The 13,951-nt window shown below is 47.5% G+C and overlaps 3 protein-coding genes across 3 annotated transcripts; 1 reads left to right on the top strand and 2 right to left on the bottom strand.

Moving 5' to 3' along the window:
* The first annotated feature begins 2,320 nt into the window (after positions 1-2,320).
* On the top strand, positions 2,321-7,193 carry LOC128730441 (keratin-associated protein 5-1-like). The gene is made up of 6 exons (XM_053823486.1): positions 2,321-2,469; positions 2,683-2,788; positions 5,648-5,758; positions 5,834-6,263; positions 6,366-6,608; positions 6,705-7,193. Exons 2-5 carry the CDS (start codon positions 2,735-2,737, stop codon positions 6,545-6,547), a joined length of 777 nt encoding a protein of 258 aa, XP_053679461.1. The 5' UTR covers positions 2,321-2,469; positions 2,683-2,734; the 3' UTR covers positions 6,548-6,608; positions 6,705-7,193.
* Positions 7,194-7,225: 32 nt separating this feature from the next.
* LOC128730442 (uncharacterized) lies at positions 7,226-10,146 on the bottom strand. Its single transcript, XM_053823487.1, has 5 exons — positions 10,102-10,146; positions 9,951-10,036; positions 9,504-9,611; positions 8,482-8,561; positions 7,226-8,399 (listed from the first exon to the last, which is right to left on the bottom strand). The coding sequence occupies exons 1-5, from the start codon at positions 10,144-10,146 to the stop codon at positions 7,363-7,365; spliced, it is 1,356 nt and encodes a 451-aa protein (XP_053679462.1). The 3' UTR covers positions 7,226-7,362.
* A 2,439-nt stretch (positions 10,147-12,585) lies between these two features.
* LOC128727300 (uncharacterized) lies at positions 12,586-13,204 on the bottom strand. Its single transcript, XM_053821197.1, has 3 exons — positions 13,139-13,204; positions 12,946-13,062; positions 12,586-12,873 (listed from the first exon to the last, which is right to left on the bottom strand). Exons 1-3 carry the CDS (start codon positions 13,202-13,204, stop codon positions 12,586-12,588), a joined length of 471 nt encoding a protein of 156 aa, XP_053677172.1.
* Between the last annotated feature and the right edge of the window lie 747 nt (positions 13,205-13,951).

Here is a 13,951-nt window from a genome sequence, read left to right on the forward strand (position 1 = left end):
ACCGTCGTCGACGCTTCTTGCACGCCAACCATCCCAAACCGTGGTCCGGGGTGTGTTTGTTTCGCTTCTTTATAGCAAAGGTACGCGAAGAATTAAAACGATGCCATTGTTTAGCGGGTTAAGGTTTGCCAGCCAGCACGACCGTTGGCGCACTCGGTACTGGTACTGGAGTGGTTGAAAGAAGCAGCAACAAAAAAATAGCACAGGGATGCCAAGCTCGACACTGTCCGGACGATTGCTGGCAAATCTACCCTCGAGCACCCTGCGCCACAAAGCGAACCATCTCGAGGATGCTGTTATTTTTTTTTTGCTTTTGTTTTTTTTTTTGCACCGAAGCTATGTTGCAGCATAAGCACTCGCCCTGCTCGGGGGCACTCGAGATGGAACGCGGCGCGTGCGAATGCAAATATTCGGCTTCGTTTTGCAACACTTTGTAACCCGGGGTTTGTTCGCAATTTTCTCCGAGCTGGAAAACGGTGAGTTAACGAGGGAAACGTCGCGGTAAAGGCAGGAAAATCAATGCCGAAATACAGGTAGCATACTTTTTCGCGCTTTTTTGAAATCTTTCAATACTTGCTTTAATAATCGTTGACTAATTGGATTGACTTCTGAACGAAACAAAAAACTTATCCCCAGTGGATGTATTTGTTTTCAGGATTCGTGAAAATTATACGCAGTTTTGCGCTGCAAAAATTATAAATCAACGAGCATCTCGATAAACAAACGTTTCAGTAACATTTACTATAATTTGTTCCACGCAAAATGTACTATAAACAAATACTCGCATCCAACCAACGGATGGAGCAGAGTATTTTAACCTATGCACGTATCAGGTTCACCCAGTGTGATCTTTCTTGATGGTTTTTCTTTAAGCGTTACGCAGTTCATTCGGTGTTCATCCGCGATTGTCATATGCATTGAAGCGTTCATGAAGCGTTTTCACCGTTAACGGGCAAATATGGAAAATTCAAAGATGCACAAAGAAATGAAGGTTGCTTTTACTCTTGAATCATTAAATAGACCACCGAATGCGTTTTGCAATGGCTTTTGAGAAGCTAACTCAACTATTAGAGGGAAAAAACTCAAAATAAGCCCGTTCCTTTTCTTTTAACAAGACCCTGAAAGTAGTATTGCCAGTTTGGAAGAGTCAAATGTTGAAAGACAAAGTTAAATATTACGTTAATCTTGTTTCAAAGAAACCAATAATTGATTCCATTTGAATCAGACATTACGCTTTTATTTTATTGTTTAATTAAGCAAAGTAAAGTGTGCTTCCAAACGTATTTACATATGAGAAAACATTAAAAAAAAGCTTGCCCAGCGGGTCGATGTATGCATTCGTGCATTCGATCTAAGTTTAAGGGAAATATATGAGCTGATTTCTATAAAGAGCTAATTAAATAAAATATATATATATGAAAGAAGAAAAACAATTCAGTTTACCGTCACATTTATAAATTCTATCGTTAATAACAACTATCAATAATTAACAGTATCAATTAATTTTGATAATATAATAATTTTTATATTACGATGAATTTTAAAACATGCAAAATGGTGTTAGGAAAAAAGAAAAGACCACATTTTGCACGACATAATGATAATTAAGAGAAACTGTTGATTATTTTATGCAATCGACATGTGAAGAGAATACACTGGAAGAGGTGCAAACGTATTTAAGCATACATTTTCCCGCAGATGGTTATACATCGATCGCACGCGAAAGAATCAAGTGAAACGTTACAACTCTAGTGGCCGTTTTGAAACGTCTCCTATAAAAAAACTAACATCATCAACGGTTGCTCTTTCAAAAGCTGCTTTCTTTGAACTGTCTTAGGTTATAAATTATTTTATGACTTTGGATGATTTTATGCGTTACCATCATAATCATAGCTTATAAAGATAAAATCGTATCAGGCAATAAACTATTTATCATATTCATTTTATAAATTAAGTTCTCTATAGTTAAATTTACAAACCACATCTAAATATGTTTCCTAGTAGAACGAAATCAAAGCAGTTTATTTGAGCGAATCTATTTACACGTGTTACAATTGCTATGGGTGTTGTATGCATGGTAGCGCTACTATTTTCAGGGTGCTATCAAAATAAAAGGATGGAAGGTTTATTTTGCGTTTTTACCATCAATTTCTTCCAAAACCTACAGCGTAATCAACTCGAGCCACATGCAACGTACATCGTAGTTCTCATGGTCGACCAGGCCTCGTAATCACTATAGCAACGAAAAATAACAGTATAAATTGAACGGCTGCGCCCTGAAATTCATACCAAAATTCATAGTAACGAAAGAATTCGAAGCGAGTAGACGAAAATCCTCATACAAAAATAGTAATTGTCTCTAAATTGTTCAGTGTTTGTGTGAATCCCATCTAATAAACATATTTTAGAAAAGCTTTTCGAACGAACGATCCTCCTGAAGAGTGATACCACCTAGTGCAAGCTAAATCTGTAGGTATACTGAATTCGAGTGAAGAACCCCAACCATTCCTATCTGTGGTAGTTCTTGTGGTTGCCTTGACCCAATTTAGTCTCTCTTTCTCTCTCTGTGTGTTTCGTTGTGGTAGCAGCAGCAGTGTACACCGTAGTTAGCGAATTACAATCTCGAATTAATCTCGAATGCTGTGCTAATCGCTTCTTCCTTCCTTCGTTCATCATTTCCAGTGATTTTCATTCGAAAAGTCGTTCCGACAAAAAAAAAACACCAAAACCGAAAATGTGCGATCCGTGCTGCGGTCCCTGCGATCCCTGCTACTCCTGCTATCCTTGCGTAAGACACCACTGCTCATCCTGCCACAAATGTGACCGCTGCACCCTATCCTGTTGCACCAAGCACCGTTATCATTTCTGCTACCTTTGCCTACGTCATCACTACTAATCAGTGAACGGGGCGAGCTGCTTGCTTCCTTCCTTCCTGTATCATGCACCCTTTTTTTTATTGCATCCCTCATATTAGTGATCGTTCCTTCTTTTTCTCGCACTAACAACAACCGTTCGCGAATAGGTAGGGCTATTTATCATTCCTAACCTCAAAATCACCCCCAGGGATGCGAAGGTACGCTCAGCTGCCTCCCATTGCATCACTCCAGCAAAGGATTCGCCGCGTGTAGTGTAACGGCTCTCTCATGCCACCGAATCGATCATACCCTTCCGTTGGCGTGAGGCAAAATAGTACACACGGTCGTAGATACCCTTGTCTACTATCCGTAGTGCACGTAACGTTAAGCATCCAACAGCTCTTCGCTAGAGCCTCCTTTTGCAGAAACATTCGTACGCGCAGTAGGCACACACAGTAGGCAGAGTGAGTTTTTAACCATGAATGTTCGCTCGCTCGCAGAGTGCTACGTGTGCCCACACAAATCGATACTATTTCGCGAGCACCTCGCGAGTTGGCGCGCAAAGCAGACACTCCGTGTTGAAATAGTATCTGAATTTGGATCAATGCCGCCGTACTGCCCGTACTCCCTTACCATGCACGAATCCTTTGCCGTTTGATTGTTCGTTGCGCAAAAACAAAGGCACAATCCGCGGGGTAGAAAGGCGTGAAAGAGGGGTTACTCCTGTCGTAAGGAAAAAAGGAAGCGTAGATTCTTCGAATATCTGCCCCTGCTCGCACGCCAGATAAACAACAATGTCATAACCGAGGTTGGAGAATGCCCTCAAAATGGGGCAAATGCCTACTCCCATAGCTGCGCACATTGTAGTAGGCCATGTTCGTTACGACAGTGACGCTTAAGTTCAAGAATATAGGTTTCGTGTAGAAGCGATTGTGAGTTGTTGGAGGGACATAGCTCGATAGTTCGGAATCGAAGCGTATTCAGTGATTAATAACGATAGCTTGTTTTAGGTAGGGACGAGGCTTCAAGGATACTCCTATATTTTATAGAGCCCCTACTCGTCCTCATAGGCGTAGGTCAACAACGCACATCCCCGTGCTAGAGAAAGGATGAGTCACACCGCATAAGCTTTCATGGATGCGTCGTAAACTTTTACGTTCCCACAGTTAGCTCTAGGATATGTTGTTACTGACAATGGGTTAACATTTAACACTCAAATCCAAGATTTGTTTAAGCTCATAACTGTGATCCAAACCGTAGTGTACCGATGATCCCGGGAACGTCGTGTCGCTCAGTGAGTACATGTACGTGTCCTGGGCGTTCTGGTCAATCAGCTGTAGCCATGGATAAGGGATAGCCGTTTGGTTTTGCTCCTCGTCAGTCGTTACCAAACATGGGAGGATCACTGCAAGGTGCGATCAACCGCTCATTGATACAGATTTCTTTCGTTGCACGGGTACCTGACCTTCTAGGGAACCCCCCGTTCCCCCTCCTATCTGTGTTGGTGGAAGCGTCCATTGATTGTGTGCGACAGCACCAACACGTCGCACTTCAGCTGGAACCTGCGTCGCAAGGAGCCGAATATTCCGGATATTCGATACGAGGAAATGTACGATCGCTGCCGGCGAAGAATTTTCTAAACGCGCACGGGTAACGCACCTTCGACCATACGGCACATAGGAGCGGGGGCAACGGCGGGGTATGATATTTTTATGTTTCCATTCCTTGACCACAACTTACAGTAGCCATTCGTTCATTCGTTCATGTCCTTGTTTTTGTTTTACGTTCCAATTGCACCGCATAACTTTCGTTCTTTTTCGCACTTCCTTTCTCGCTGACTTTATTCCACAATCACTGTAGGGTCCTTGCGATCCTTGTGGACCATGTGCACCTTGTGGTCCTTGTGGTCCTTGTGGTCCTTGTGGACCGTGTGGACCTTGTGGGCCGTGTGATCCTTGCGGTCCTTGTGGACCTTGCGGTCCTTGCGGACCATGCGGTCCTTGCGGACCTTGTGGACCTTGTGGACCTTGCGATCCTTGCGAGCCTTGCACACGCACCGCACACGACCTCAACTGCATGCCCCAGTGCCCCACCATCTGTCCCCCGCAGCGGTGTGGACCGCGGTTCATAACGGTACAGCAACCGCCCCGGTTGGTCGCCCAAAAGAAGGTGATCAACTGTTCCCGTACCGTCATCGATCGGCACGTGGTACCGCAGACACGTGCCATCGTAGAGCCTAAACTGATCTACCAACCCAAGACGGTTTGTGAGCCGTGTGTCATCTACAAACGCCGTACCGTGCCCGAGCCGCGCATTATCTACTATAAACGCATCGTGCCCGACCCGAAGGTGGTCTGCACGCCACGCGTAATCGTTGAACCAAAGGAGATCTGCACTACGCTGGTCTGCCAACCGAAACCGCAGGTCGTACAGGTGCCACCGGCTCGCGAGTACTGCTGCGTGCCATCGGGCACAACCTTCTACAAGAACGGCTGTTGTCCACCGAGCGTCGGACCGATCTGTGCCCCGAAACGGTGCTAGGGAACGCGGAACAGGAGCAGGGACAGCCAGGACGACATGCCGACGTTAGATAACCGTTGATGGGTAAGTATGCAAAGGTGTACGAATGGTGGTAATGAACGCTTGCCAACTACCGGTTCCGGCTCTTTATGGGGTCGTTTGAACGATGTGAACGCCATTCCACCCTTGTGTCTTGCCTACTCATCGCAATACCTATGCCTATTACTGCTCGATGAGCTGAGCTTATATGTTCTGATCTATGTTCTCGACAGGGTCCCGTTCGGTGCAAGAGCCGTGAACTGCGTGGTGGAATTCTGATCTCGAACTGCGAGTGTCTGAAGCGCAACGGTTTGCAGCATGACTGTCCACGTTCCGAATGTCAGGTAGAGGAAGATGCCCAGAACCCAGAGTCGAACGTGAACAGGGTCATTAACGTTGTCTTTTGGTTGTCATTTTAGGCGAAACCATGCTGCCTGACTAAACCGGAAGCATCTTGCTGCCCTTCCCAATGGGCTCGGCGTTTCCGATTCGTGACGATGGGCAAGAAGAGTAACCCGGTCCGGCCATCACCGAACTGCTGCATGCCATGTGGAGGCGGTGGCTGCAACCCTTGCCCTATTGATCCTACCTGCTGTTCTCCTTGTGGTCCTTGTGGACCATGCGGACCTTGTGGACCGTGTGATCCTTGTGGACCTTGCGGTCCTTGCGGTCCTTGTGGACCTTGTGGACCATGCGGTCCTTGTGATCCTTGTGGACCTTGTGGACCATGCGGTCCTTGTGATCCTTGCTGTCCACCAGCCTGCGGACCAGTGTGCGATCCTTGCTGTCCACCGGTTTGTGATCCCAGCTATCCACCTGTGTGTGATCCATCCTGCAGCGTACCATACTGTAAGTACTTCTCTACCCTACGACCCACAGCCTCCGTTAGCGTGGCATTATCGTCCCATATACGAGCTTGTACGATTGATTGACCCTCGTTGTGCTCGGTAGATCCACTGAAACGCATCCGTTCGGCAGTGCGGCAACCAACGCCGAGACCAAAGATGGCCAAAACCAACTGGTACTGCCCACGGCAGTACAAAATCTGTCGTCCTCCGGCGCCGTGTCGCTACCGGGCCGCTCCCTGTAAAGCCCATTGCTATAACGTTGAACGCTTTTGCTGCCGGTGTTAGTGCGGGTCGCGCTGTGTTAGAGAGGGCTCCCGGCATTAGATGTAGATTTGTCGCATTTACGGTGAGGTCAATCGAACGTGCACTCTTAACCGTAGCAAGTAGACATTGCTCAAAGCAGCCACGAACGAAAATTGATCTTCTTGGTTCTCTTCCACAGGTGATCCTTGCAGTGACGCCTGCGTACCGTGTGGACCGTGCTAATGTAAAAGAAAGAAACACCGTCGCTGATGGACTATCGCGTGTCAAACACATTCTCTGTTTCTGTTACGCTTGGTGTAGTGTGCCAACCAGCAGACCTAGTCGTAGAAGCATTTGTTAGAAAGGAAATTCTATCCGACCTATCCCGCAATCAGATTGACGCCTAGCTCCGTTCGTTAAAAGCAAATTACCCGTTGACCGATGTGTTTCCCGTTTACCTGTTAATCTGTTATCTGTTGCGTGGTTCAGAAATTTTATGAAGCGAGTTAGCCCGAGCACATCATTAGCTTGCAATGGATTAGCAGCATTAGAGCGGCACAAGAGCGAACGATAGAAAGACGTGTAGTAGTATCAGTCGTCGCATCAGACGCATTAGTAGTTGCTAGCGCTATCGCACGATCAGAGGTATCACTTGAAATAAAAAAAGCGTATAACCATTGGTACGAATTCGGAAATCAAAACGGCTTTATTTGTGTGCGTTGTTGTTAAAACCATTCGAGTAAAGATACGCAGTAAAAATAGGGACAGCGGGCTGTTTGACCGTTCTCCAACACCCACAAAGGAAAAAAAGGGGAATCCTTAAAAATACTACTACTAACGGTGGCGCTGAAGTGTCATTACACCATCGTGTTGAGTCCTACGATGGGTTGGCTTTTGCTGCGAGCTCGATCGTCCCACTTCTTGGCGGCATTAGCGACGAAACCCGGTCGAACTGGGGCTAAATCGAGTTCATCTCGTCCCGAATCGTCCAGCCTCCGAGTGCTGGTACTTCGTTGCGAACATCGACACTCTCCACCACTATGGTGCGATTCTGTCGGTGAACTATGGTTCGATCCAAAGTGTGTGCGTATAATGTTCAGTGGTTTTGCCGGTGGTGCCGGTCTCGATCGGTGATGGCTAGGACCGGTGGCCCCGGTCATCTGCATCGCTTCCTGGTCAAACTTGTCCGCTGGGACGTACGTACTTCGGCGTGACGGAAGGATATCTTCGACGAATGAATCGTTATCGTGATACCCGACCGCACTCTGTCTCGGTTGATGACCATTCGCTGTCGGTTGAGCCATCGTTTGGCGGTTCGAAGAGTATGCACCAGGTCCTGCATCTCGGTAGTTCCGACGATCGCGATAATCCTGCCGTGGAAGGTACTGGATCTCTTTGCCCGCTATTCGGCGGCTTTCTTCCGGTGCGCGGATGTGCGCAAAAACGGGCACTTGTGCTGATGGATAAACCTTCCGTTCGACGATGGATTCCGAGCTTCGGTTGAGAGGTGACTCATCGTGATACCCATTCCGGTGTTGTTGCTGGTGTTGTTGATGATGCTGGTGCTGTTGATGATGCTGCTGGTGCTGCTGGTGCTGCTGCTCCTCATCCTGCATGCGATGTGGCACACCATTAGGGACCGCTTTCGAAACGACAAACACTGCCGCCTCCGTGTCCGTGGCGGCATCCTGTTTTAGCTTCACACCATCGGGGCTATCTGAAGACGTGAGACCTGCCGCATCCGTTTGGGTCATGTGCGCTGTCATGCGTGCTAACGGATCGGCAAGATCGATCACGAACAAGATCGCCACCAGAAACGACAGACAGCCCAGTATGATGGCGTTATCGTGCAGATCCGGATGTACTTGGTCGATCGAGGCGAACACGAGCCCACCTGGTGGAAGAACAACACAACACATTAAACCACACAGCAAGGGTTTATCACAAGGGGTTTTTTTCACAAAACGCTTACTTACCCGCCGCGAAAAACAATAGTGTCCCCAGCGAGAGCACGATCTTCTCGAACAGTGTCGGACGTGATTTGGCATCGACGCATCTGAAACATATAAAAGCACGATAAAAAAAAAGAAAACAACGGCTAGGCGCGCTGTTGTCCTGCCAGCTGTGCCGACAGGTTTCCTCGTACGTGAAGTGAGTGCTTCATGCCGATACGAACAAACGGACCATTGTTCGGCAATGGGACATGTGAATTATGCTAAAATTGCTACCCTCTCTTCAATTGTGCGGCATTGTGCAAGACGTCGCTCTTCGATAGTACGAAGCTAACCGTGTACACAACGAAGCAACAAAAAAAAAGCCCCTATGACTCGTTACAGTACTATGAGTACACACATCGACCTCAGAGAGATTGAGAAGCATTCCGGAATCCATCAGATCGGGTGTTGGTGGGGTCAAAAATGTCACCACGTTATGCGCCCGCGTGGTAATGAAAAGTGAACCATTCTTTGCCACGTGGGGTCTCCATAGACAGGGTACAATAATGGAATGGCAATGGGGGTCGTGCAAAAATACGAAAAAAAAACACGAAAAATAGTAATAAATTCCTACACCACGCATGCGCAAAAGATGAAGGTCAGACGCTTAGAGGGGGCCACCGGTTGCCACAGACAAAGCCGTTCCGTTGTTTGGTTGTTCCATTGGCACAGCGGGTTTGTAACGCTCAGATTCGGTGGGGTTGGTTTCAACTGCTGCTGCTACTGGTGTTCCTGAGAAAGCTAAGCTTCTAGCTTACGGCAGAACTTCAGCAGTGCCCCTCCAAACGGACCACATTGGCCAGGTGGAAATTCCCACATGTTCCGCTCGGGCCCGTCTCGTAATTGTTTTCCACCACCGCTCGGAGCACGGGGTTGGAAAATCAACCTCGGCGACAATAACGCGCCGTAGCAAAAAAAAAACAACCCATGACAACAGAGCGACTCGTTGGGCACTAAATACTTCCGAAGTTCCCTTCTACCGCGTTACCGGGCCGTTGGCTGACCTTGTAATTAACATTAGTGCGATGACTATCGTGTATCCACCGTAGACGATGTTCGTAAATGCATTTCCACCGCTGCTCCAGGTTATGTTGTGTATTAGGCTCCATTCTCTGAAACATAAGATATACGTGCATGAGTTTAGAGCATAGTTATAATTCACTTCCAGTGTCTTTTGAGGTTATATATATTCCGGAACACATGACACGGACTTTGCAACTCCACCGTTATTAAGTAGGCATTAGAGCCTAACCTTGAGATAATCACGTGTCTAAGTCCACTCTCGCATGGCTTAGCTATTAGCCCATTAACTTCTGGTTAAAGTCTTCTAAATGCTGTTAATTGCCCTCCCACTTATTGTCACCCAGAATGAAGGAGCGACAGGAAGGCGCATTTGCATGTAATCACATCCACGGCCTCAGGCCTTCCTTAGAAGGTAGGGAAAAACTCACCGCGATAGCTTCTGGTTGCGCACAAACACCCGCCGTGACTCATGGTCGGTGATAATCTTCGTAATGACGCACGCCACACAACCTAGCTGCAGTTGGAAAGCGAAATTAGACAAACGCAGCGCAAAGACGCTTGGTGTGATCGTGAACTTACTAATTCTAGAAACTTTATCACTATTCTGGCCGCCGGTTTCACCATATTCGCCGCTTGTTGGTGTCGTACTTCTTTTTTTCTTTTGCTGTAACGGGCCCCGAAACGCGCACACGAAAAATCTTCCCACTGGTTTTGCTCGCTAATGCTCACGCGTCACTTAATCCCTTCCCTTTAATCATCCGTTCACGTACATCCACGGTGCAAGAACACTCGATCGATCCGGCTGGCCGGAATGGCCGGTTTGGTTTCGCGTGCGTGATCCGTTTTTTTATGTTTCAGCCCAATTCATCACTCGACCAGCAGTAACAGCAGCAACACGCTTCACTCAACATTATGCTTTTCACCAGGAGCGCGTGGAATGTTGCCACCGTTTTTTTCCACCAAACACCGCGCAATCCAAGCAGGCTTTTCCTTTCGCTGTTTTTATGCGTGTGCGTGAGTGTGTGTGAGTGTGTGTTGTTTTTTCTCTTCTGATTTTGGCTCACCAAATCAAATCTGCCAACTGCGATGCGAACACGTTTCCCGTCTCACGCATCGCGCAAGTTACTCTCACCCAACTCACCCCACAATGTGAGTGGTTTGATGGCTTTCACACACGCGCAGCTGATAACACGATGCACCGTTCGAACGAAGGGATCACGAAGACTGATCGAGCGCCTTTTTCAAAAAAAATAAACCCACCAACAGCACCGTCCCGGTCGGTGGCTAATCGACGAATGGCTTTTCCGGCGCGGCTGAGTGATGCTTTTTTCCCGCCCCCAAAACACAGCACAAACTCCCACCCCCCACCGTACGCGGCGCTGTATGCACACACCCACCACAACAGCAATAAGCGCAACAGACAGACAGACACAAAAAAAAGGCAACCCTCCCGCGCATCTGGCAATCGTCCACTCACTTAGTCGACGGGTCGTCTCGCCGATTTTGTTTGTGTGCGTTTGTGCATCCGCCAGCACTCCCACCCACCCTTCCCCCCCCCCCCTCCCCTTTCCCTACAACAACAAAAAACCAAGACAATACTACGTCTAAGACGATAACTAGCTCCCTCCCTTGAAGGCGAGGCAGCTCTCGGTGAAGTTGTTGCTTTTATTGCTATTTAAAATTGTTCCTAAATAATGTTGTTGTCCGTGTGTTAGCTCACCAACGCGCCATGGTGCGACGCTCGGATGCCAAACTGGGCGTTGGCGCGCGCGCGCGTGTTTTGCATCCATCCGGAACGGGTGCAGCAGCCCTCCAAGCCGCACGAGGAAACGAGATGAATGAAGCCACAGGCCCTTTGGAATGCGCCGCGACTTTATTGTGCGTTGTGTTTGTCCACAACGTCGCTTTTGATGGTTTTCCACACAAATTGTACGCACGACATCTGTCTGGGGGTCTGATGGTGGTTGTTTTGTCACTCTACGAGCGCTCACTTATGCGCTATGAAATGGACAAAAAAAACCACAATGCCGACACTCTTATCAGCACACCGTAGGTGGGGGGAAGGCGTTAATTGCACCGGCGTACCTCTACAGGGCGGTGTGCTCCAGATATGTGTTGCACCAGCAAGCGATAGTGAAATGTGAGAAAAAGGTGCACTTGCACCTGGACTTCGAATGGGGCTGAGGCAAAAGTAGAGAGTTTTCAACGCGAACAAGAACCACTGCATTTTAAAGCATAAAATAAATGTAGGACGAGTTTTCCACGAGTCAATTTTGTTTTTACTTACAATGCGAGACAAAAGCGCACCTTCTTCACGCTGGAAATTCCACCCCATTCCGCAGCCGATTGGATTGCGGTTTTCCAGCAAACGAACGCCATTTGTCACGCGTGAACGCGGTGAAATATGACCAACACCAACGGTGGTGTCAGACCTTGTCATACATTCCGCATCCGCAAGCGATGAATCGATCGTACTGTCTTCCGGTGGGTGACACCGAACGTTCAATCTCCCTGCCAACGCAAGAGCATATTTATTTTACCCGCTGTGCAGGTGTACGGCTTAATTGTACGGCTAACGTTTCCCTTTTTTCTCGCCCCGTTTAGCAGCGCCTTTTTTATTTAGCACCACAAATGATATTTGTCTTTGCCCGACCATTCCCAACCCATTCCACTGCGTGCCGGAGAGCATGCAAATTTTGTTACTTTTTATTTTTGGGTGGGACGAGAGTTATGACCACCCTACCGGCTTGTAGGACTTGTCCGATCTTGTTACGGTGTCCCGTGCGCACAAAGACCGGTGTTCACGATCGGGCGCTGCCGGTTTGTGGTCAGCTATTTCCCACAGCCTTCCACAGGCTGGAAAACGGTGTCAACCGAGCCTTGATTGTAGCCAGAATCGCAACAATGGGTATCGCAGGTGGACGTTAACAACACACGAGGCTTTTTACCGCGTGTAATAACGCGGTGACATGTTAATTTGATTCATTAATCTACCACAAATTTAGCTTGATTGATATCCGATCCCATTCACGGAACGGTTCAATGTGATTCGAGGATTCTCTTCTAACCCTTAGGTGTCTGTTCCGGTTCTGGTGCTTCCTCCTGGGGTGTGCAATGCAGGCAACTCAACGTCACCGGGATCGCTGCATCGTACAGGATGGCTTCTTCACTTTGCCATGGCAACCGGAACGATTTGCTGCGTTTTGGCAGCGAGCTCGGTTGCACTCGGTAGGCACACCCAACTGCCCGCCCAATGTCGTAGAACGAGTAGCGATGGTACGAAAAGTATTCCGGATTTTTGTACGCGTGTTTTTTCGCTTCATCTCCCGTCGTCGGAATGGGACCGAGTTGCTTAAAAGGAAAAAAAACGTCGGAATGGTACAGTTAGAAGTGGGGGTTTCCTGGTGCGTGTGTGCGACTTACGTTTTCATGTTCCGTTTCCCGGAACACCTTGGGTGACATTCCCGGCATCAGCTCGTAGTCCGCCGGTTTGCTCACCTTCGGTTTATGGCGCCAAGGACCATCCAGGGGATAGGTGTCCTGTGGCAGAAAACGGCCATTGACCATCAGCGCGATGGGTTTCTTTTGGGGCAAAATGATCTACAATCACACCTACCTTTACGGGACAGTGAAATTTACGCATCGCCCCGAGAGAGCGTACAATTTGCATCAATTGAACCATATTTTTTCAACAAGACTGTGCCTACTTGGACGCCAGCAGTGCACGTTGAATGCATTCCATCGATCGAATGGAAAATAAACCAGAAATGATACTACTAGCGCCCTCTGTTGGATGATGGCAAAGCATGGCTTATTCTACTCGCTGCTACTGCGCGGCTACAGTGCAGTGATAGCTATTAAGTACAAACGAATATTAGTATAATTTTCATAGAAAAGTCATTTAAATATACGAAAAACATATCGGTTATGGAATAATAAAGGATATGTTATTTCTTTTAAATTTATTAAAACAAATACAAAAAAATAGAAATATATAATTTGTTGTCTTTGTAAGCATATTTTTTCTTTCATAAAGTTAATGAAAGGATTGTTGTAGTTCATTCAAATATGTTATTGTTGCTTTTTAATGTGTATTTACAGCATCATAACCTTTCTCGTTCTTCGACAAGGCTTCAATTTTTTTCTCTTCCACCATCTCGGGCATTTTAAAATCATTTTTTCACATCAACACCCAAATCGTTTTGGGTACGGTGTCAACTCAAAAAATCCACTGCTTAGCATGCATCCCACATCGCAGCCCCGGGGTGCGGATTCGCAGTGCATCAGCAATCCTGTAAACACGACCACCGACAGCATCTCGACGGGCGTCTAATCCCGGGCAATTTCTCACCCACGTGTCTCCCGGAGGGTCGTCAACACCCCGAACCCGGCAAACAAAACGCCGCACGCATAATTTCCGGCCATCCGA

The sequence above is a fragment of the Anopheles nili genome, chromosome 2 (genome assembly GCF_943737925.1).
Source record: "Anopheles nili chromosome 2, idAnoNiliSN_F5_01, whole genome shotgun sequence".
NCBI lineage: Eukaryota > Metazoa > Arthropoda > Insecta > Diptera > Culicidae > Anopheles > Anopheles nili.